The sequence below is a fragment of the Mobula hypostoma genome, chromosome 16, assembly GCF_963921235.1.
Source record: "Mobula hypostoma chromosome 16, sMobHyp1.1, whole genome shotgun sequence".
Taxonomy (NCBI): domain Eukaryota; kingdom Metazoa; phylum Chordata; class Chondrichthyes; order Myliobatiformes; family Myliobatidae; genus Mobula; species Mobula hypostoma.
In genome coordinates, this window is record NC_086112.1 from 72319954 (window position 1) to 72346805 (window position 26852).

Consider the following 26852-nt stretch of genomic DNA (forward strand, 5'->3'; position numbering starts at 1 on the left):
CATCATCTACCTGCCTCTATTCACCTGTCATCCACCCATCATCTACCAGCTTCTATTCACCTGTCATCCACCCATCATCAACCAGCTTCTATTCACCTGTCATCCACCCATCATCTACCAGCTTCTATTCACCTGTCATCCACCGATCTTCCACCAGCCTCTATTCACCTGTCATCCACCCATCATCTACCAGCTTCTATTCACCTGTCATGCACCCATCATCTCCCAACTTCTATTCACCTGTCATCCACCCATCATCTACCAGCTTCTATTTACCTGTCATCCACCCATCATCTACCAGCCTCTATTCACCAGTCATCCACCCATCACCTACAAGCTTCTATTCACCTGTCATCCACCCATCACCAACCAGCTTCTATTCACCTGTCATCCACCCATCATCTACCAGGTCCCATTTACTTGTGATCCACCCATCATCTACCAGCCTCTATTCACCTGTCATCCACCCATCATCTACCAGCTTCTATTCACCTGTCATCCACCCATCATCTACGAGCCTCTATTGACCTGTCATCCACCGATCACCTTCAAGCTTCTATTCACCTGTCATCCACCCATCATCTACTTGCTTCTATTCACCTGTCATGCACCCATCTTCTCCCAGCTTCTATTCACCTGTCATCCACCCATCATCCACCTGCTTCCAGTCACCTATCATCCACCCATCATCTACCTGCTTCTATTCACCTGTCATCTACAAATCATCAACCAGCTTCTAGTCACCTGTCATCCACCCATCATCTACCAGTTTCTATTCACCTGTCATCCACCCATCATCTACCAGCTTCTATTCACCTGTCATCCACCGATCTTCCACCAGCCTCTATTCACCTGTCATCCACCCATCATCTACCGTACTCTATTCACCTGTCATCCACCCATCATCTACCGTACTCTATTCACCTGTCATCCACCCATCATCTACCGGACTCTATTCACCTGTCATCCACACCTCACAGAAAAGCTTCGATTCACCTGTCATCCACCCATCAACGACCTGCTTGTAGTCACCTGTCATGCACCCATCATCTACCACCCTCTATTCACCTGTCATCCACCCATTACCGACCAGCTTCTATTCACCTGTCATCCACCCATCTTCTACTTGCTTCTGTTCACCTGTTATGCACCCATCATCTCCCAGTTTCTATTCATCTGTCATCCACCCATCATCCATCTGCTTCTAGTCACCTGTCATGCACCCATCATCTCCCGGTTTCTATTCATCTGTCATCCACCCATCATCTACCAGCTTCTATTCACCTGTCATCCACCCATCATCCATCAGCCTCTATTCACCTGTCATGCACCCATGATTCACCTCCTTCTATTCACTTGTCATCCACCCATCATCAACCAGCTTCTATTCACCTGTCATCACCCATCATCTACTTGCTTCTATTCACCTGTCTTGCACCCATCATCTCCCAGCTTCTATTCACCTGTCATCCACCCATCATCCACCTGCCTCTATTCACCTGTCATCCACCCATCATCAACCAGCTTCTATTCACCTGTCATCCACCCATCATCTACCAGCTTCTATTCACCTGTCGTCCACCCATCATCCACCAGGCTCTATTCACCTCTCATCCACCCATCATCTACCAGCCTCTATTCACCTGTCATCCACCCATCATCAACCAGCCTCTATTCACCTGTCATCCACCCATCACCTACCAGCTTCGATTCACCTGTTATCCACCCATCATCTACCTGCTTCTATTCACCCGTCATCCACCCATCATATACCAGCCTCTATTCACCTTTCGTCCACCCAGCATTTACCTGCTTCTATTCACCTGTCATCCACCCAGCATCTACCAGCTTCGATTCACCTGTCATCCTCCAATCATCTACTACCTTCTATTCACCTGTCATGCACCCATGATTCACCTCCTTCTATTCACTTGTCATCCACCCATCATCAACCAGCTTCTATTCACCTGTCATTCCCCATCACCTACCAGCTTCTATTCACCTGTCATCCCCCATCATCTACCAGCCTCTATTCACCTGTCATCCACCGATCATCTACTTGCTTTATTCACCTGTCATGCACCCATCATCTCCCAGCTTCTATTCACCTGTCATCCACCCATCATTCACCTGCCTCTATTCACCTGTCATCCACCCATCAGCTTCCAGCTTCTATTCACCTGTCATCCACCCATCATCAACCAGCTTCTATTCACCTGTCATCCACCGATCATCTACCAGCTTCTATTCACCTGTCATCCACCCATCATTAACCAGCTTCTATTCACCTGTCATCTACCCATCATCAACCAGCTTCTAATCACCTGTCATCCACCCATCATCTACCAGCCTCTATTCACCTGTCATCCACCCATCATCTACGAGCCTCTATTGACCTGTCATCCACCGATCACCTACAAGTTTCTATTCACCTGTCATCCACCCATCATCTATCTGCTTCTATTCACCTGTCATCTGCCCATCATCAACCAGCTTCTAGTCACCTGTCATCCACCCATCATCTACCAGTTTCTATTCACCTGTCATCCACCCATCATCTACCAGCTTCTATTCACCTGTCATCCACCGATCTTCCACCAGCCTCTATTCACCTGTCATCCTCCCATCATCTACCGTACTCTATTCACCTGTCATCCACCCATCATCTACCAGCCTCTATTCACCTGTCATCCACCCATCATCTACCGTACTCTATTCACCTGTCATCCACCCAACATCTACCGGACTCTATTCACCTGTCATCCACTCCTCGCTGACCAGCTTCGATTCACCTGTCATCCACCCATCAACGACCTGCTTGTATTCACCTGTCATGCACCCATCATCTACCAGCCTCTGTTCACCTGTCATCCAACCATCACCTACCAGCTTCTATTCACCTGTCATCCACCCATTATCTACTTGCTTCTGTTCACCTGTCATGCACCCATCATCTCCCAGTTTCTATTCATCTGTCATCCACCCATCATCCATCTGCTTCTATTCACCTGTCATGCACACATCATCTCCCAGTTTCTATTCATCTGTCATCCACTCATCATCTACCAGCTTCTATTCACCTGTCAGCCACCCATCATCCATCAGCCTCTATTCACCTGTCATCCACCCATCCTCTACAAGCCTCTATTCACCTATCATCCTCCCATCATCTACCTGCTTCCATTCAGCTCTCTTCCACCCCTCATCTAAAAGCCTCTATTCACCTGTCATCCTCCCATCATCTACCATCTTCTATTCGCCAGTCATCCACCCATCATCAACCTGCTTCTATTCACCTGTCAGCCACCCATCATCTACTTGCTTCTATTCACCTCTCATGCACCCATCTTCACCCAGCTTCTATTCACCTGTCATCCACCCATCATCCACCTGCTTCTAGTCACCGGTCATCCACTCATCATCTACCAGCTTCTATTCACCTGCCATCTACCCATCATCAACCACACTTCTAGTCACCTGTCATCCACCCATCATCTACCAGCTTCTATTCACCTGTCATCCACCCGTCATCCACCAGCCTCTATTCACCTGTCATCCACCTATCCTCTACTAGCCTCTATTCATCTATCATCCTCCCATCATCTACCTGCTTCTATTCAGCTATCATCCACCCCTCATCTACCAGCCTCTATTCACCTGTCATCCACCCATCATCTACCAGCTTCTATTCACCTGTCATTCACCCATCATCTACCAGCTTCTATTCGCCTGTCATCCACCCATCATCAACCAGCCTCTATTCACCTGTCATCCACCCAGCATCTACCTGCTTCTATTCACCTGTTATCCACCCATCATCTACCTGCTTCTATTCACCCGTCATCCACCCATCATATACCAGCCTCTATTCTCCTTTCGTCCACCCAGCATTTACCTGCTTCTATTCACCTGTCATCCACCCAGCATCTACCAGCTTCGATTCACCTGTCATCCTCCAATCATCTACTACCTTCTATTCACCTGTCATGCACCCATGATCACCTCCTTCTATTCACTTGTCATCAACCCATCATCAACCAGCTTCTATTCACCTGTCATTCACCCATCACCTACCAGCTTCTATTCACCTGTCATCCACCCATCATCCACCTGCCTCTATTCACCTGTCATCCACCCATCACCTACCAGCTTCTGTTCACCTGTCATCCACCCATCATCAGCCAGCTTCTATTCACCTGTCATCTACCGATCATCTACCAGCTTATATTCACCTGTCATCCACCCATCATTAACCATCTTCCATTCACTTGTCATCTACCCTTCATCAACCAGCTTCTAATCACCTGTCATCCACCCATCATCTACCAGCCTCTATTCACCTGTCATCCAATGATCACCTACAAGCTTCTAATCACCTGTCATCCACCCATCATCTACGAGCCTCTATTGACCTGTCATCCACCGATCACCTACAAGCTTCTATTCACCTGTCATCCACCCATCATCTACTTGCTTCTATTCACCTGTCATGCACCCATCATCTCCCAGCTTCTATTCACCTCTCATCCACCCATCATCCACCTGCTTCTAGTCACCTATCATCCACCCATCATCTACCTGCTTCTATTCACCTGTCATCTACCCATCATCAACCAGCTTCTAGTCACCTGTCATCCACCCATCATCTACCAGTTTCTATTCACCTGTCATCCACCCATCATCTACCAGCTTCTATTCACCTGTCATCCACCGATCTTGCACCAGCCTCTATTCACCTGTCATCCACCCATCACCTACCAGCTTCTATTCACCTGTCATTCACCCATCATCTACCAGCTTCTATTCGCCTGTCATCCACCCATCATCCACCAGCCTCTATTCACCTGTCATTCACCCATCACCTACCAGCTTCTATTCACCTGTCATCCACCCATCATCCACCTGCCTCTATTCACCTGTCATTTACCCATCACCTACCAGCTTCTGTTCACCTGTCATCCACCCATCATCAGCCAGCTTCTATTCACCTGTCATCTACCGATCATCTACCAGCTTATATTCACCTGTCATCCACCCATCATTAACCATCTTCCATTCACTTGTCATCTACCCTTCATCAACCAGCTTCTAATCACCTGTCATCCACCCATCATCTACCAGCCTCTATTCACCTGTCATCCAATGATCACCTACAAGCTTCTAATCACCTGTCATCCACCCATCATCTACGAGCCTCTATTGACCTGTCATCCACCGATCACCTACAAGCTTCTATTCACCTGTCATCCACCCATCATCTACTTGCTTCTATTCACCTGTCATGCACCCATCATCTCCCAGCTTCTATTCACCTCTCATTCACCCATCATCCACCAGCTTCTAGTCACCTATCATCCACCCATCATCTACCTGCTTCTATTCACCTGTCATCTACCCATCATCAACCAGCTTCTAGTCACCTGTCATCCACCCATCATCTACCAGTTTCTATTCACCTGTCATCCACCCATCATCTACCAGCTTCTATTCACCTGTCATCCACCGATCTTGCACAAGCCTCTATTCACCTGTCATCCACCCATCATCCATCTGCTTCTATTCACCTGTCATCCTCCCATCATCTACCAGCTTCTATTCACCTGTCGTCCACCCATCATCCACCAGCCTCTATTCACCTGTCATCCACCCATCACCTACCAGCTTCGATTCACCTGTTATCCACCCATCATCTACCTGCTTCTATTCACCCGTCATCCACCCATCATATACCAGCCTCTATTCACCTTTCGTCCACCCAGCATTTACCTGCTTCTATTCACCTGTCATCCACCCAGCATCAACCAGCTTCTATTCACCTGTCATCCACCGATCATCTACCAGCTTCTATTCACCTGTCATCCACCCATCATTAACCAGCATCTATTCACCTGTCATCTACCCATCATCAACCAGCTTCTATTCACCTGTCATCCACCCATCATCCACCTGCTTCTAGTAACCTATCATCCACCCATCATCTACCTGCTTCTATTCACCTGTCATCTACGCATCATCAACCAGCTTCTAGTCACCTGTCATCCACCCATCATCTACCAGTTTCTATTCACCTGTCATCCACCCATCATCTACCAGCTTCTATTCACCTGTCATCCACCGATCTTCCACCAGCCTCTATTCACCTTTCATCCACCCATCATCTACCGTACTCTATTCATCTGTCATCCACCCATCATCTACCAGCCTCTATTCACCTGTCATCCACCCATCATCTACCGTACTCTATTCACCTGTCATCCACCCATCATCTACCAGCCTCTATTCACCTGTCATCCACCCATCATCTACCGTACTCTATTCACCTGTCATCCACCCATCATCTACCGGACTCTATTCACCTGTCATACACTCCTCTCCGACCAGCTTCGATTCACCTGTCATCCACCCATCAACGACCTGCTTGTATTCACCTGTCATGCACCCATCATCTACCAGCCTCTATTCACCTGTCATCCACCCATCACCTACCAGCTTCTATTCACCTGTCATCCACCCATTATATACTTGCCTCTGTTCACCTGTCATGCACCCATCATCTCCCAGTTTCTATTCATCTGTCATCCACCCATCATACATCTGCTTCTATTCAGCTGTCATGCACCCATCATCTCCCAGTTTCTATTCATCTGTCATCCACCCATCATCTACCAGCTTCTATTCACCTGTCATCCACCCATCATCCATCAGCCTCTATTCACCTGTCATCCACCCATGATTCACCTCCTTCTATTCACTTGTCATCCACCCATCATCTACCTGCTTCTATTCAGCTGTCTTCCACCCCTCATCTAAAAGCCTCTATTCACCTGTCATCCTCCCATCATCTACCAGCTTCTATTCACCTGTCATCCACCCATCATCAACCACACTTCTAGTCACCTGTCATCCTCCCATCATCTACCAGCTTCTATTCACCTGTCATCCACCGATCTTGCACAAGCCTCTATTCACCTGTCATCCACCCATCATCCATCTGCTTCTATTCACCTGTCATCCTCCCATCATCTACCAGCTTCTATTCACCTGTCGTCCACCCATCATCCACCAGCCTCTATTCACCTGTCATTCACCCATCACCTACCAGCTTCTATTCACCTGTCATCCACCCATCATCCACCTGCCTCTATTCACCTGTCATTTACCCATCACCTACCAGCTTCTGTTCACCTGTCATCCACCCATCATCAGCCAGCTTCTATTCACCTGTCATCTACCGATCATCTACCAGCTTCTATTCACCTGTCATCCACCCATCATTAACCATCTTCCATTCACTTGTCATCTACCCTTCATCAACCAGCTTCTAATCACCTGTCATCCACCCATCATCTACCAGCCTCTATTCACCTGTCATCCAATGATCACCTACAAGCTTCTAATCACCTGTCATCCACCCATCATCTACGAGCCTCTATTGACCTGTCATCCACCGATCACCTACAAGCTTCTATTCACCTGTCATCCACCCATCATCTACTTGCTTCTATTCACCTGTCATGCACCCATCATCTCCCAGCTTCTATTCACCTCTCATTCACCCATCATCCACCAGCTTCTAGTCACCTATCATCCACCCATCATCTACCTGCTTCTATTCACCTGTCATCTACCCATCATCAACCAGCTTCTAGTCACCTGTCATCCACCCATCATCTACCAGTTTCTATTCACCTGTCATCCACCCATCATCTACCAGCTTCTATTCACCTGTCATCCACCGATCTTGCACCAGCCTCTATTCACCTGTCATCCACCCATCATCCACCTGCTTCTATTCACCTGTCATCCTCCCATCATCTACCAGCTTCTATTCACCTGTCATCCACCCATCATCAACCAGCCTCTATTCACCTGTCATCCACCCATCACCTACCAGCTTCGATTCACCTGTTATCCACCCATCATCTACCTGCTTCTATTCACCCGTCATCCACCCATCATATACCAGCCTCTATTCACCTTTCGTCCACCCAGCATTTACCTGCTTCTATTCACCTGTCATCCACCCAGCATCAACCAGCTTCTATTCACCTGTCATCCACCGATCATCTACCAGCTTCTATTCACCTGTCATCCACCCATCATTAACCAGCATCTATTCACCTGTCATCTACCCATCATCAACCAGCTTCTATTCACCTGTCATCCACCCATCATCCACCTGCTTCTAGTAACCTGTCCTCCACCCATCATCTACCTGCTTCTATTCACCTGTCATCGACGCATCATCAACCAGCTTCTAGTCACCTGTCATCCACCCATCATCTACCAGTTTCTATTCACCTGTCATCCACCCATCATCTACCAGCTTCTATTCACCTGTCATCCACCCATCATCTACCAGCCTCTATTCACCTGTCATCCACCCATCATCTACCGTACTCTATTCACCTGTCATCCACCCATCATCTACCAGCCTCTATTCACCTGTCATCCACCCATCATCTACCGTACTCTATTCACCTGTCATCCACCCATCATCTACCAGCCTCTATTCACCTGTCATCCACCCATCATCTACCGTACTCTATTCACCTGTCATCCACCCATCATCTACCGGACTCTATTCACCTGTCATACACTCCTCTCCGACCAGCTTCGATTCACCTGTCATCCACCCATCAACGACCTGCTTGTATTCACCTGTCATGCACCCATCATCTACCAGCCTCTATTCACCTGTCATCCACCCATCACCTACCAGCTTCTATTCACCTGTCATCCACCCATTATATACTTGCTTCTGTTCACCTGTCATGCACCCATCATCTCCCAGTTTCTATTCACCAGTCATCCACCCATCATACATCTGCTTCTATTCAGCTGTCATGCACCCATCATCTCCCAGTTTCTATTCATCTGTCATCCACCCATCATCTACCAGCTTCTATTCACCTGTCATCCACCCATCATCTACCAGCTTCTATTCACCTGTCATCCACCCATCATCCACCAGCTTCTATTCACCTGTCATCCACCCATCATCTACCTGCTTCTATTCACCTGTCATCCACCCATCATCTACCAGCCTCTATTCACCTGTCATCCACCCATCATCTACCAGCTTCTATTCACCTGTCATCCACCCATCATCTACCAGCTTCTATTCACCTGTCATCCACCCATCATCTACCTGCTTCTATTCACCTGTCATCCACCCATCATCTACCAGCCTCTATTCACCTGTCATCCACCCATCATCTACCAGCTTCTATTCACCTCTCATGCACCCATCTTCTCCCAGCTTCTATTCACCTGTCATCCACCCATCATCCACCTGCTTCTAGTCACCGGTCATCCACTCATCATCTACCAGCTTCTATTCACCTGTCATCTACCCATCATCAACCACACTTCTAGTCACCTGTCATCCTCCCATCATCTACCTGCTTGTATTCACCTGTCATCCACCCATCATCTACCAGCCTCTATTCACCTGTCATCCACCCATCATCTACCAGCTTCTATTCACCTGTCATTCACCCATCATCTACCAGCTTCTATTCGCCTGTCATCCACCCATCATCAACCAGCCTCTATTCACATGTCATCCACCCATCATCAACCAGCCTGTATTCACCTTTCGTCCACCCAGCATTTACCTGCTTCTATTCACCTGTCATCCACCCAGCATCTACCAGCTTCGATTCACCTGTCATCCTCCAATCATCTACTACCTTCTATTCACCTGTCATGCACCCATGATCACCTCCTTCTATTCACTTGTCATCCACCCATCATCAACCAGCTTCTATTCACCTGTCATTCACCCATCACCTACCAGCTTCTATTCACCTGTCATCCACCCATCATCCACCTGCCTCTATTCACCTGTCATCCACCCATCACCTACCAGCTTCTGTTCACCTGTCATCCACCCATCATCAACCAGCTTCTATTCACCTGTCATCTACCGATCATCTACCAGCTTCTATTCACCTGTCATCCACCCATCATTAACCAACTTCCATTCACTTGTCATCTACCTATCATCAACAAGCTTCTAATCACCTGTCATCCACCCATCATCTACCAGCCTCTATTCACCTGTCATCCACCCATCACCTACCAGCTTCTATTCACCTGTCATCCACCCATCTTCTACTTGCTTCTGTTCACCTGTCATGCACCCATCATCTCCAGTTTCTATTCATCTGTCATCCACCCATCATCTACAAGCTTCTATTCACCTGTCATCCACCCATCATCCATCAGACTCTATTCACCTGTCATGCACCCATGATTCACCTCCTTCTATTCACTTGTCATCCACCCATCATCAACCAGCTTCTATTCACCTGTCATCACCCATCATCTACTTGCTTCTATTCACCCGTCTTGCACCGATCATCTCCCAGCTTCTATTCACCTGTCATCCACCCATCATCCACCTGCCTCTATTCATCTGTCATCCACCAACATCTCCGAGCTTCTATTCACCTGTCATCCACCCATCATCAACCAGCTTCTATTCACCTGTCATCCACCCATCATCTACCAGCTTCTATTCACCTGTCGTCCACCCATCATCCACCAGCCTCTATTCACCTCTCATCCACCAATCATCTACCAGCCTCTATTCACCTGTCATCCACTCCTCGCCGACCAGCTTCGATTCACCTGTCATCCACCCATCAACGACCTGCTTGTATTCACCTGTCATGCACCCATCATCTACAAGCCTCTATTCACCTGTCATCCACCGATCATCTACCAGCCTCTATTGACCTGTCATCCACCCATCATCTACCAGCTTCTATTCGCCTGTCATCCACCCATCATCTACCGTACTCTATTCACCTGTCATCCACCCATCAGCTACCAGCCTCTATTCACCTGTCATCCACCCATCATCTACCGTACTCTATTCACCTGTCATCTACCCATCATCAACCAGCTTCTAGTCTCCTGTCATCCACCCATCATCTACCAGTTTCTATTCACCTGTCATCCACCCATTATCTACCAGCTTCTATTCACCTGTCATCCACCGATCTTCACCCAGCCTCTATTCACCTGTCATCCACCCATCATTAACCAGCTTCTATTCACCTGTCATCTACCCATCATCAACCAGCTTCTAATCACCTGTCATCCACCCATCATCTACCAGCCTCTATTCACCTGTCATCCACCCATCATCTACGAGCCTCTATTGACCTGTCATCCACCGATCACCTACAAGTTTCTATTCACCTGTCATCTACCCATCATCTACTTGCTTCTATTCACCTGTCATGCACCCATCATCTCCCAGCTTCTATTCACCTGTCATCCACCCATCATCCACCTGCTTCTAGTAACCTATCATCCACCCATCATCTACCTGCTTCTATTCACTGTCATCCACCCATCAACGACCTGCTTGTATTCACCTGTCATGCACTCATCATCTACCAGCCTCTATTCACCTGTCATCCACCCATCACCTACCAGCTTCTATTCACCTGTCATCCACCCATTATCTACTTGCTTCTGTTCACCTGTCATGCACCCATCATCTCCCAGTTTCTATTCATCTGTCATCCACCCATCATCCATCTGCTTCTATTCACCTGTCATGCACCCATCATCTCCCAGTTTCTATTCATCTGTCATCCACCCATCATCTACCAGCTTCTATTCACCTGTCATCCACCCATCATCCATCAGCCTCTATTCACCTGTCATCCACCCATCCTCTACCAGCCTCTATTCACCTATCATCCTCCCATCATCTACCTGCTTCTATTCAGCTGTCATTCACCCATCACCTACCAGCTTCTATTCACCTGTCATCCACCCATCATCCACCTGCCTCTATTCACCTGTCATCCACCCATCACCTACCAGCTTCTGTTCACCTGTCATCTACCCATCATCAACCAGCTTCTATTCACCTGTCATCTACCGATCATCTACCAGCTTCTATTCACCTGTCATCCACCCATCATTAACCAACTTCCATTCACTTGTCATCTACCCATCATCAACCAGCTTCTAATCACCTGTCATCCACCCATCATCTACCAGCCTCTATTCACCTGTCATCCACCCATCACCTACCAGCTTCTATTCACCTGTCATCCACCCATCTTCTACTTGCTTCTGTTCACCTGTCATGCACCCATCATCTCCAGTTTCTATTCATCTGTCATCCACCCATCATGCATCTGCTTCTATTCACCTGTCATGCACCCATCATCTCCCAGTTTCTATTCATCTGTCATCCACCCATCATCTACCAGCTTCTATTCACCTGTCATCCACCCATCATCCATCAGCCTCTATTCACCTGTCATGCACCCATGATTCACCTCCTTCTATTCACTTGTCATCCACCCATCATCAACCAGCTTCTATTCACCTGTCATCACCCATCATCTACTTGCTTCTATTCACCCGTCTTGCACCGATCATCTCCCAGCTTCTATTCACCTGTCATCCACCCATCATCCACCTGCCTCTATTCATCTGTCATCCACCAACATCTCCGAGCTTCTATTCACCTTGCATCCACCCATCATCAACCAGCTTCTATTCACCTGTCATCCACCCATCATCTACCAGCTTCTATTCACTTGTCGTCCACCCATCATCCACCAGCCTCTATTCACCTCTCATCCACCCATCATCTACCAGCCTCTATTCACCTGTCATCCACCCATCACCTACCAGCTTCGATTCACCTGTTATCCACCCATCATCTACCTGCTTCTATTCACCCGTCATCCTCCCATCATATACCAGCCTCTATTCACCTTTCGTCCACCCAGCATTTACCTGCATCTATTCACCTGTCATCCACCCAGCATCTACCAGCTTCGATTCACCTGTCATCCTCCAATCATCTACTACCTTCTATTCACCTGTCATGCACCCATGATTCACCTCCTTCTATTCACTTGTCATCCACCCATCATCAACCAGCTTCTATTCACCTTTAATTCCCCATCACCTACCAGCCTCTATTCACCTGTCATCCACCGATCATCTACTTGCTTTATTCACCTGTCATGCACCCATCATCTCCCAGCTTCTATTCACCTGTCATCCACCCATCATCCACCTGCCTCTATTCACCTGTCATCCACCCATCAGCTACCAGCTTCTATTCACCTGTCATCCACCCATCATCAACCAGCTTCTATTCACCTGTCATCCACCCATCATCAACCAGCTTCTATTCACCTTTCATTCCCCATCACCTACCAGCCTCTATTCACCTGTCATCCACCGATCATCTACTTGCTTTATTCACCTGTCATGCACCCATCATCTCCCAGCTTCAATTCACCTGTCATCCACCCATCATCCACCTGCTCTATTCACCTGTCATCCACCCATCATCAACCAGCTTCTATTCACCTGTCATCCACCAATCATCTACCAGCTTCTATTCACCTGTCATCCACCCATCATTAACCAGCTTCTATTCACCTATCATCTACCCATCATCAACCAGCTTCTAATCACCTGTCATCCACCCATCATCTACCAGCCTCTATTCAACTGTCATCCAACCGTCATCTACGAGCCTCTATTGACCTGTCATCCACCGATCACCTAAGGGCTTCTATTCACCTGTCATCCACCCATCATCCACTTGCTTCTATTCACCTGTCATGCACCCATCATCTCCCAGCTTCTATTCACCTGTCATCCACCTATCATCCACCTGCTTCTAGTAACCTATCATACACCCATCATCTACCTGCTTCTATTCACCTGTCATCTAACCATCATCAACCAGCTTCTAGTCACCTGTCATCCACCCATCATCTACCAGTTTCTATTCACCTGTCATCCACCCATCAACTACCAGCTTCTATTCACCTGTCATCCACCGATCTTCACCCAGCCTCTATTCATCTGTCATCCACCCATCATCTACCGTACTCTATTCACCTGTCATCCACCGATCTTCACCCAGCCTCTATTCATCTGTCATCCACCCATCATCTACCGTACTCTATTCACCTGTCATCCACCCATCATCTACCAGCCTCTATACACCTGTCATCCACCCATCAGCTACCAGCTTCTATTCACCTGTCATCCACCCATCATCAACCAGCTTCTATTCACCTGTCATCCACCAATCATCTACCAGCTTCTATTCACCTGTCATCCACCCATCATCTACCAGTTTCTATTCACCTGTCATCCACCGATCTTCACCCAGCCTCTATTCATCTGTCATCCACCCATCATCTACCGTACTCTATTGACCTGTCATCCACCCATCATCTACCAGCTTCTATTCGCCTGTCATCCACCCATCATCTACCGTACTCTATTCACCTGTCATCCACCCATCATCTACCAGCCTCTATTCACCTGTCATCCACCCATCATCTACCGTACTCTATTCACCTGTCATCTCCCCATCATCAACCAGCTTCTAGTCTCCTGTCATCCACCCATCATCTACCAGTTTCTATTCACCTGTCATCCACCCATTATCTACCAGCTTCTATTCACCTGTCATCCACCGATCTTCACCCAGCCTCTATTCACCTGTCATCCACCCATCATCTACCGTACTCTATTCACCTGTCATCCACCCATCATCTACCGGACTCTATTCACGTGTCATCCACTCCTCGCCGACCAGCTTCGATTCACCTGTCATCCACCCATCACTTACCAGCTTCTATTCAACTGTAATCCACCTATCATCAACCAGCTTCTATTCACCTGTCATCCACCCATCACCTACAAGCTTCTTTTCACCTGTCATCCACCCATCATCAACCAGCTTCTAATCACCTGTCATCCACCCATCATCTACCAGCCTCTATTCACCTGTCATCCACCCATCATCTCCGAGCCTCTATTGACCTGTCATCCAATGATCACCTACAAGCTTCTAATCACCTGTCATCCACCCATTATCTACCAGCCTCTATTCACCTGTCATCCACCCATCATCTACGAGCCTCTATTGACCTGTCATCCACCGATCACCTACAAGCTTCTATTCACCTGTCATCCACCCATCATCTCCCAGCTTCTATTCACCTCTCATCCTCCCATCATCCACCTGCTTCTAGTCACCTATCATCCACCCATCATCTACCTGCTTCTATTCACCTGTCATCTACCCATCATCAACCAGCTTCTAGTCACCTGTCATCCACCCATCATCTACCAGTTTGTATTCACCTGTCATCCACCCATCATCTACCAGCTTCTATTCACCTGTCATCCACCGATCTTGCACCAGCCTCTATTCACCTGTCATCCACCCATCATCTACCGTACTCTATTCACCTGTCATCCACCCATCATCTACGAGCCTCTATTGACCTGTCATCCACCGATCACCTACAAGCTTCTATTCACCTGTCATCCACCCATCATCTACTTGCTTCTATTCACCTGTCATGCACCCATCATCTCCCAGCTTCTATTCACCTCTCATCCACCCATCATCCACCTGCTTCTAGTCACCTATCATCCACCCAACATCTACCTGCTTCTATTCACCTGTCATCTACCCATCATCAACCAGCTTCTATTCACCTGTCATCCACACATCATCTACCAGTTTCTATTCACCTGTCATCCACCCATCATCTACCAGCTTCTATTCAGCTGTCATCCACCGATCTTGCACCAGCCTCTATTCACCTGTCATCCACCCATCATCTACCGTCCTCTATTCACCTGTCATCCACCCATCATCTACCAGCCTCTATTCACCTGTCATCCACCCATCATCTACCGTTCTCTATTCACCTGTCATGCACCCATCATCTACCAGCCTCTATTCACCTGTCATCCACCCATCACCTACCAGCTTCTATTCATCTGTCATCCACCCATCATCCATCTGCTTCTATTCACCTGTCATGCACCCATCATCTCCCAGTTTCTATTCATCTGTCATCCACCCATCATCCATCAGCCTCTATTCACCTGTCATGCACCCATGATTCACCTCCTTCTATTCACTTTTCATCCACCCATCATCAACCAGCTTCTATTCACCTGTCATCAACCCATCACCTACCAGCTTCTATTCACCTGTCATCCATCCATCACCTACCAGCTTCTATTCACCTGTCATCCCCCATCATCTACCAGCCTCTATTCACCTGTCATCCACCGATCATCTACTTGCTTTATTCACCTGTCATGCACCCATCATCTCCCAGCTTCTATTCACCTATCATCCACCCATCATCCACCTGCCTCTATTCACCTGTCATCCACCCATCAGCTACCAGCTTCTATTCAGCTGTCATCCACCCATCATCAACTAGCTTCTATTCACCTGTCATCCACCGATCATCTACCAGCTTCTGTTCACCTGTCATCCACCCATCATTAACCAGCTTCTATTCACCTGTCATCTACCCATCATCAACCAGCTTCTAATCACCTGTCATCCACCCATCATCTACCAGCCTCTATTCACCTGTCATCCACCCATCATCTACGAGCATCTATTGACCTGTCATCCACCGATCACCTACAAGCTTCTATTCACCTGTCATCCACCCATCATCTACCGTACTCTATTCACGTGTCATCCACCCATCATCTACCGGACTCTATTCACCTGTCATCCACTCCTCGCCGACCAGCTTCGATTCACCTGTCATCCACCCATCAACGACCTGCTTGTATTCACCTGTCATGCACCCATCATCTACCAGCCTCTATTCACCTGTCATCCACCCATCACCTATCAGCTTCTATTCACCTGTCATCCACCCATCATCTACTAGCTTCTATTCACCTGTCATCCACCCATCATCCATCAGCCTCTATTCACCTGTCATCCACCCATGATTCACCTCCTTCTATTCATTTGTCATCCACCCATCATCTACCTGCTTCTATTCAGCTGTCTTCCACCCCTCATCTAAAAGCCTCTATTCACCTGTCATCCTCCCATCATCAACCTGCTTCTATTCACCTGTCATCCATCCATCATCAACATGCTTCTATTCACCTGTCATGCACCCATCATCCACCAGCTTCTATTGACCTGTCATCCACCGATCACCTACCAGCTTCTATTCACCTGTCAGCCACCCATCATCTACTTGCTTCTATTCACCTGTCATGCACCCATCATCTCCCAGCTTCTATTCACCTGTCATCCACCCATCATCCACCTGCTTCTAGTCACCTGTCATCCACTCATCATCTACCAGCTTCTATTCACCTGTCATTTACCCTTCATAAACCACACTTCTAGTCACCTGTCATCCACCCATCATCTACCAGCTTCTATCCACCTGTCATCCACCCGTCATCCACCAGCCTCTATTCACCTGTCATCCACCCATCCTCTACCAGCCTCTATTCACCTGTCATCCTCCCATCATCTACCTGCTTCTATTCACCTGTCATCCACCCATCATCTACCAGCCTCTATTCACCTGTCATCCACCCATCATCTACCAGCTTCTATTCACCTGTCATCCACCCATCATCTACCAGCTTCTATTCGCCTGTCATCCACCCATCATCAACCAGCCTCTATTCACCTGTCATCCACCCATCATCAACCAGCCTCTATTCACCTGTCATCCACCCAGCATCTACCAGCCTCTATTGACCTGTCATCCACCGATCACCTACCAGCTTCTATTCACCTGTCATCCACCCATCATCTACATGCTTCTATTCACCTGTCATCCACCCATCATCTACCAGCTTCTATTCACCTGTCATCCACCCATCATCCACCTGCTTCTATTCACCTGTCATCCACCCATCATCTACCAGCCTCTATTCACCTGTCATCCACCCATCATCTACCAGCTTCTATTCACCTGTCATCCACGCATCATCAACCAGCCTCTATTCACCTGTCATCCACCCATCCTCTACCAGCCTCTATTATTCTATCATCCTCCCATCATCTACCTGCTTCTATTCAGCTGTCATTCACCCCTCATCTACCAGCCTCTATTAACCTGTCATCCACCCATCATCTACCAGCTTCTATTCGCCTGTCATCCACCCATCATCTACCAGCCTCTATTCACTTGTCATCCACCCATCATCTACCGTACTCTATTCACCTGTCATCCACCCATCATCTACCGGACTCTATTCACCTGTCATCCACACCTCACCGAAAAGCTTCGATTCACCTGTCATCCACCCATCAACGACCTGCTTGTATTCACCTGTCATGCACCCATCATCTACCAGCCTCTATTCACCTGTCATCCACCCATCACCTACCAGCTTCTATTCACCTGTCATCCACCCATCTTCTACTTGCTTCTGTTCACCTGTCATGCACCCATCATCTCCCAGTTTCTATTCCTCTGTCATCCACCCATCATCCATCTGCTTCTATTCACCTGTCATGCACCCATCATCTCCCAGTTTCTATTCATCTGTCATCCACCCATCATACATCAGCCTCTATTCACCTGTCATGCACCCATGATTCACCTCCTTCTATTCACTTGTCATCCACCCATCAGCAACCAGCTTCTATTCACCTGTCATCACCCATCATCTACTTGCTTCTATTCACCTGTCTTGCACCCATCATCTGCCAGTTTCTATTCCTCTGTCATCCACCCATCATCCATCTGCTTCTATTCACCTGTCATGCACCCATCATCTCCCAGTTTCTATTCATCTGTCATCCACCCATCATCCATCAGCCTCTATTCACCTGTCATGCACCCATGATTCACCTCCTTCTATTCACTTGTCATCCACCCATCATCAACCAGCTTCTATTCACCTGTCATCACCCATCATCTACTTGCTTCTATTCACCTGTCTTGCACCCATCATCTCCCAGTTTCTATTCACCTGTCATCCACCCATCATCCACCTGCCTCTATTCACCTGTCATCCACCCATCATCAACCAGCTTCTATTCACCTGTCACCCACCCATCAGCTACCAGCTTCTATTCACCTGTAATCCACCCATCATCAACCAGCTTCTATTCACCTGTCATCCACCGATCATCTACCAGCTTCTATTCACCTGTCATCCACCGATCTTCCACCAGCCTCTATTCACCTGTCATCCACCCATCATCTACCGTACTCTATTCACCTGTCATCCACCCATCATCTACCAGCCTCTATTCACCTGTCATCCACCCATCATCTACCGTACTCTATTCACCTGTCATCCACCCATCATCTACCGGACTCTATTCACCTGTCATCCACTCCTCGCCGACCAGCTTCGATTCACCTGTCATCCACCCATCAACGACCTGCTTGTATTCACCTGTTATCCACCCATTATCTACTTGCTTCTGTTCACCTGTCATGCACCCATCATCTCCCAGTTTCTATTCATCTGTCATCCACCCATCATCCATCTGCTTCTATTCACCTGTCATGCACCCATCATCTCCCAGTTTCTATTCATCTGTCATCCACCCATCATCTACCAGCTTCTATTCACCTGTCATCCACACATCATCCATCAGCCTCTATTCACCTGTCATCCACCCATGATTCACCTCCTTCTATTCACTTGTCATCCACCCATCATCTACCTGCTTCTATTCAGCTGTCTTCCACCCCTCATCTAAAAGCCTCTATTCACCTGTCATCCTCCCATCATCTACCAGCTTCTATTCGCCTGTCATCCATCCATCATCAACCTGCTTCTGTTCACCTGTCATGCACCCATCATCTCCCAGTTTCTATTCATCTGTCATCCACCCATCATCCATCTGCTTCTATTCACCTGTCATGCACCCATCATCTCCCAGTTTCTATTCATCTGTCATCCACCCATCATCCATCAGCCTCTATTCACCAGTCATGCACCCATGATTCACCTCCTTCTATTCACTTGTCATCCACCCATCATCAACCAGCTTCTATTCACCTGTCATCACCCATCATCTACTTGCTTCTATTCACCTGTCTTGCACCCATCATCTCCCAGCTTCTATTCACCTGTCATCCATCCATCATCCACTGCCTCTATTCATCTGTCATCCACCAACATCTCCGAGCTTCTATTCACCTGTCATCCACCCATCATCCACCAGCCTCTATTCACCTCTCATCCACCCATCATCTACCAGCCTCTATTCACCTGTCATCCACCCATCATCAACCAGCCTCTATTCACCTGTCATCCACCCATCACCTACCAGCTCCGATTCACCTGTTATCCACCCATCATCTACCTGCTTCTATTCACCCGTCATCCACCCATCATATACCAGCCTCTATTCACCTTTCGTCCACCCAGCATTTACCTGCTTCTATTCACCTGTCATCCACCCAGCATCTACCAGCTTCGATTCACCTGTCATCCTCCAATCATCTACTACCTTCTATTCACCTGTCATGCACCCATGATTCACCTCCTTCTATTCACTTTTCATCCACCCATCATCAACTAGCTTCTATTCACCTGTCATTCCCCATCACCTACCAGCTTCGATTCACCTGTCATCCACCGATCATCTACTTGCTTTATTCACCTGTCATGCACCCATCATCTCCCAGCTTCTATTCACCTGTCATCCACCCATCATCCACCTGCCTCTATTCACCTGTCACCCACCCATCAGCTACCAGCTTCTATTCACCTGTCATCCACCCATCATCAACCAGCTTCTATTCACCTGTCATCCACCGATCATCTACTTGCTTTTTTCACCTGTCATCCACCCATCATTAACCAGCTTCTATTCACCTGTCATCTACCCATCATCAACCAGCTTCTAATCACCTGTCATCCACCCATCATCTACCAGCCTCTATTCAACTGTCATCCACCCGTCATCTACGAGCCTCTATTGACCTGTTATCCACCACCGATCACCTACAAGCTTCTATTCACCTGTCATCCACCCATCATTAACCAGCTTCTATTCACCTGTCATCTACCCATCATCAACCAGCTTCTAATCACCTGTCATCCACCCATCATCTACCAGCCTCTATTGACCTGTCATCCACCGATCACCTTCAAGCTTCTATTCACCTGTCATCCACCCATCATCTACTTGCTTCTATTCACCTGTCATGCACCCATCATCTCCCAGCTTCTATTCACCTGTCATCCACCCATCATCCACCTGCTTCTAGTCACCTATCATCCACCCATCATCTACCTGCTTCTATTCACCTGTCATCTACCCATCATCAACCAGCTTCTATTCACCTGTCATCCACACATCATCTACCAGTTTCTATTCACCTGTCATCCACCCATCATCTACCAGCTTCTATTCACCTGTCATCCACCGATCTTCCACCAGCCTCTATTCACCTGTCATCCACCCATCATCTACCGTACTCTATTCACCTGTCATCCACCCATCATCTACCAGCCTCTATTCACCTGTCATCCACCCATCATCTACTGTACTCTATTCACCTGTCATCCACCCATCATCTACGGGACTCTATTCACCTGTCATCCACTCCTCGCCGACCAGCTTCGATTCACCTGTCATCCACCCATCAACGACCTGCTTGTATTCACCTGTCATGCACCCATCATCTACCAGCCTCTATTCACCTGTCATCCACCCATCACCTACCAGCTTCTATTCACCTGTCATCCACCCATTATCTACTTGCTTCTGTTCACCTGTCATGCACCCATCATCTCCCAGTTTCTATTCATCTGTCATCCACCCATCATCCATCTGCTTCTATTCACCTGTCATGCACCCATCATCTCCCAGTTTCTATTCATCTGTCATCCACCCATCATCTACCAGCTTCTATTCACCTGTCATCCACCCATCATCCATCAGCCTCTATTCACCTGTCATCCACCCATGATTCACCTCCTTCTATTCACTTGTCATCCACCCATCATCTACCTGCTTCTATTCAGCTGTCTTCCACCCCTCATCTAAAAGCCTCTATTCACCTGTCATCCTCCCATCATCTACCAGCTTCTGTTCGCCTGTCATCCATCCATCATCAACCTGCTTCTATTCACCTGTCATGCACCCATCATCTACCTGCTTCTATTCACCTGTCATGCACCCATCGTCTACCAGCCTCTATTGACCTGTCATCCACCCATCATCTACCAGCTTCTATTGACCTGTCATCCACCGATCACCTACCAGCTTCTATTCACCTGTCAGCCACCCATCATCTACTTGCTTCTATTCACCTGTCATGCACCCATCATCTCCCAGCTTCTATTCACCTGTCATCCACCCATCATCCACCTGCTTCTAGTCACCTGTCATCCACTCATCATCTACCAGCTTCTACTCACCTGTCATCTACCCTTCATCAACCACACTTCTAGTCACCTGTCATCCACCCATCATCTACCAGCTTCTATTCACCTGTCATCCACCCGTCATCCACCAGCCTCTATTCACCTGTCATCCACCTATCCTCTACCAGCCTCTATTCATCTATCATCCTCCCATCATCTACCTGCTTCTATTCAGCTGTCATCCACCCCTCATCTACCAGCCTCTATTCACCTGTCATCCACCCATCATCTACCAGCTTCTATTCACCTGTCATTCACCCATCATCTACCAGCTTCTATTCGCCTGTCATCCACCCATCATCAACCAGCCTCTATTCACATGTCATCCACCCATCATCAACCAGCCTCTATTCACCTGTCATCCACCCAGCATCTACCTGCTTCTATTCACCTGTTATCCACCCATCATCTACCTGCTTCTATTCACCTGTCATGCACCCATCATCTACCAGCCTCTATTGACCTGTCATCCACCGATCACCTACCAGCTTCTATTCACCTGTCATCCACCCATCATCTACTTGCTTCTATTCACCCGTCATGCACCCATCATCTCCCAGCTTCTATTCACCTGTCATCCACCCATCATCCACCTGCTTCTAGTCACCTGTCATCCACCCCTCATCTACCAGCCTCTATTCACCTGTCATCCACCCATCCTCTACCAACCTCTGTTCATCTATCATCCTCCCATCATCTACCAGCTTCTATTCACCTGTCATCCACCCATCATCTACCAGCTTCTATTCGCCTGTCATCCACCCATCATCAACCAGCCTCTATTCACATGTCATCCACCCATCATCTACCAGCTTCTATTCACCTGTCATCCACCCATCATCAATCAGCCTCTATTCACCTGTCATCCACCCAGCATCTACCTGCTTCTATTCACCTGTCAAGCACACATCATCAACCAGCCGCTATTCACCTGTCTTCCACCCATCATCTACCTGCTTCTGTTCACCTGTCATCCACCCATGATTCACCTCCTTCTATTCACCTGTCATCCACCCATCATCAACCAGCTTCTATTCACCTGTCATCACCCATCATCTACTTGCTTCTATTCACCTGTCTTGCACCCATCAACTCCCAGCTTCTATTCACCTGTCATCCACCCATCATCCACCTTCCTCTATTCACCTGTCATCCTCCCATCATCTCCCAACTTCTATTCACCTGTCATCCACCCATCATCAACCAGCTTCTATTCACCTGTCGTCCACCCATCATTCACCAGCCTCTATTCACCTCTCATCCACCCATCATCTACCAGCCTCTATTCACCTGTCATCCACCCATCATCAACCAGCCTCTATTCACCTGTCATCCACCCATCACCTACCAGCTTCGATTCACCTGTTATCCACCTATCATCTACCTGCTTCTATTCAGCTGTCATCCACCCATCATATACCAGCCTCTATTCACCTTTCGTCCACCCAGTATTTACCTGCTTCTATTCACCTGTCATCCACCCAGCATCTACCAGCTTCGATTCACCTGTCATCCTCCCACCATCTACTACCTTCTATTCACCTGTCATCCACCCATCAATGACCTGCTTCTATTCACCTGTTATCCACCCATCATCTACTTTCTTCTATTCACCTGTCATGCACCCATGATTCACCTCCTTCTATTCACTTGTCATCCACCCATCATCTCCCAGCTTCTATTCACCTGTCATCCACCCATCATCCACCAGCCTCTGTTCACCTGTCATCCACCCATCATCTACCTGCTTCTGTTCACCTTTCATCCAACCAGCATCTACCAGCTTCGATTCACCTGCCATCCTCCCATCATCTCCCAGCTTCTATTCACCTGTCATCCACCCATCATCTACTAGCTTCTATTCACCTGTCATCCACCCATCAATGACCTGCTTCTATTCACCTGTCATCCACCCATCATCTACCAGCTTCGATTCACCTGTCATCCACCCATCATCTACCTGTTTCTATTCACCTATCATCCACCCATCATCTACCAGCTTCGATTCCCCAGTCATCCACACATCATCTACCTGCTTCTATTCACCTGTCATCCACCCATCATCTACCAGCCTGTATTCACCTGTCATCCACCCATCATGTACCAGCCTCTATTCACCTGTCATCCACCGATCATCTACCAGCCTCTATTCACCTGTCATCCACCCATCATCTGCCAGCTTCTATCTCATCACCCCTTATTTACTGCTATACACTGCTAATCTTTGCTCTTTCTTCCCAATTCTGATGCAGGGTCTCATCCAAGATATTAACTATACGCCTTTCCTCCCAACTGCTGCTTGAACAAAGTGTTCATTCACTGTTTTGGTTGATATTCAGCAAATTTGACGGGCTATATTTACACAATGTAATTGAAGCCAAAACTGAATTGCATCTTGTATAGCAGAAAATGTTGTGCCCGTCTGAATATTACTTAGAGTATGCACATTTCAACTAAATTAACTTATGGTAATAAAGAGTGGAACGTGTTTCAGCTTCTTTGTAGCACAAATTTGGGTCTGCCAACCTAAATAGAAGATTATTAATTTGAGCTTTAGAGTTGGAGTGTTGGTTGATGGAAGCCATCCACCAAATGATGTTGGGTAGCCTTCGCTAAGTACAGTGCTGAACCAGTAAATGCTAGTCAGTCTATTCCTTGGAAGATCACTGGACCTAACTAACACTGTACCTTGTGAACTGGCTTGCTAATCAAAACCTTAGTGTCAGCTGTTGAAGTTTCTTGACTGCCTCCATTTTGGCAGACTAATGGAAACACCAAATTCTGTTTGTTCCTCTTCCCTCAAAATGATTGGGAAATTTTGCACAAGTTACTGTAGCAGTTAATTTTACCAAACGTACCTGTTCATCCATTCCATCACCACAGTCTACATAATCATCACACCACCACTCATTTACTATGCATTCCTTGCTGACAGGACACATAATTTCTCCAGGTTGGCATGGAACCTTCTTGGACTTGATACAGTTGTGCTCATCTGACTTATCCCTGCAGTCATATTGCAAATCACAGTGGAAAGCCAGAGAAATACATTGTCCATCGTCACAGACAAAGTCATCATTACCACACTCTGTATGAAAAGGGAACAGTAACAAGTCATTAGCGTCAATGACCAAAAGAAAGCATTTGCAAAGTAAGTCCATGTTTGTCAATATTTATGTGCAGGAATCCACTAGTTTTTAATTTCCAGATATTGGATTTTGGGTAACAAGTGATGAAATTGGATATTCCAGAACAGGGTCAAAGGTACAAGAGAACAAGTATTTGCATAAAACCATTTCCACAATTGTAGTAAAATTGTACACAATGTCATTTCCACTGCCCCATGTTGGGACAGCATTGTTACTGGCTTGAAAGGAAGGTCATTTGCCCGTTATTCCATGTCAAATAACTAGAGCTAAATAGTCAGCCTTCCAGTTAAAGTGGGAACAAAAACAAACTTTCCTGGAATTAGACCAGTCAAGCTTGTGCAATAATATTTTTAAAAAAGCAGTCTCTGTAAAGATGAAAAAGCAGTTTCAGCCAGGATTTACAAATCAGATTAGTCAAGAAGAAACTGAACCGGGCCAAGCAAAAGGATTCTGGCCCAGAAAGAGATTGAAAAGCAGTGGAGACTGATAATTGAGTTTAGAAGAGTATTTAAAGTAGAGCAGAGAGGCCATGAATTAACACCAACACTAGCAGACTAGATTAGAAGAATCAAGGGATATATTTGGAATGCTGGGAGTTTGATAAGAATCAGGAAAAATGTTTCTCCCTATAGGGTTCAAAGGAACAATTTGTGTATGGAGTCAGCAGTTGCACTAATTTGGTTATATATCTGAAATAACCAAGTGCCTTTTGGAGGACAGGACTGCATTGAATATAATTTACATGGCTTTTCATTCATTCTCACTTCAATCACAGGTCCAATAAGATTTGAGTACATGGAATTACATTCAAATTTGTCTTTGTAAAGGAGACGGAGGATGATGGGTGGAGGATTGCTTTTGTTTTGCAAATCTGGTGAACCACAGGGATCAGTGTTGGAACCCATACAGTATTGTTTGTTATATACCAAGTTTGCAGCAGACATGATAGTATTGTGGATAGCAAGGAGGATCGTATTGAGATAAAGAAAATACTAACCGGCTGAGAAGTTGGAGTAATGGCAGACTGAGTTTAATCTCCTAAAACGCTTTGCACATGTTGGGACTAACTAGGATATGAATACAGGAAATTAAAACCCGAGAGAATGGTGATGTACAGAGGAATCCCAAAATCCAGCTATTGACCCTCAAGGGTGGCAACACAGGTGGATAGGGTGATAAAGGCAACATATGGGAAGCTTGTCTTCATTGACCATGGCAGGGATCTTTGTAGGATTGTAAGATTGGTTAGGCCACATCCAGAGTGCTACATAAAGACAAGATTGTGGTAGATTCACCGGGATGTTGCCTGGAATGAGTTTCTTTGCCATGGAGCAGCAGGCTAAGAGGGACTGTAATTTAACAGGAGGTAGGTAAAACTGAGGGAGACTGTACACAGCAATAATTCCCACAACAAGTTGCTACCTGTCCCCCCATGGCATTTTGTGAAACGAGATGGCACAAAGAGAGTGTTTAGTGAGACTC

At 47.1% G+C, this 26852-nt stretch overlaps 1 protein-coding gene across 2 annotated transcripts in view; it reads right to left on the minus strand.

Annotated features, from left to right (window-relative positions):
- LOC134357484 (low-density lipoprotein receptor-related protein 8-like) overlaps positions 1-26852 on the minus strand; it is a 193278-nt gene that overhangs the window by 133107 nt on the left and 33319 nt on the right. For both annotated transcript variants that reach the window (XM_063069107.1, XM_063069106.1), the window contains exon 4: positions 25080-25309. In XM_063069107.1, the coding sequence (XP_062925177.1) occupies positions 25080-25309 (230 nt within the window). The remainder of the gene's footprint in view (positions 1-25079; positions 25310-26852) is intronic.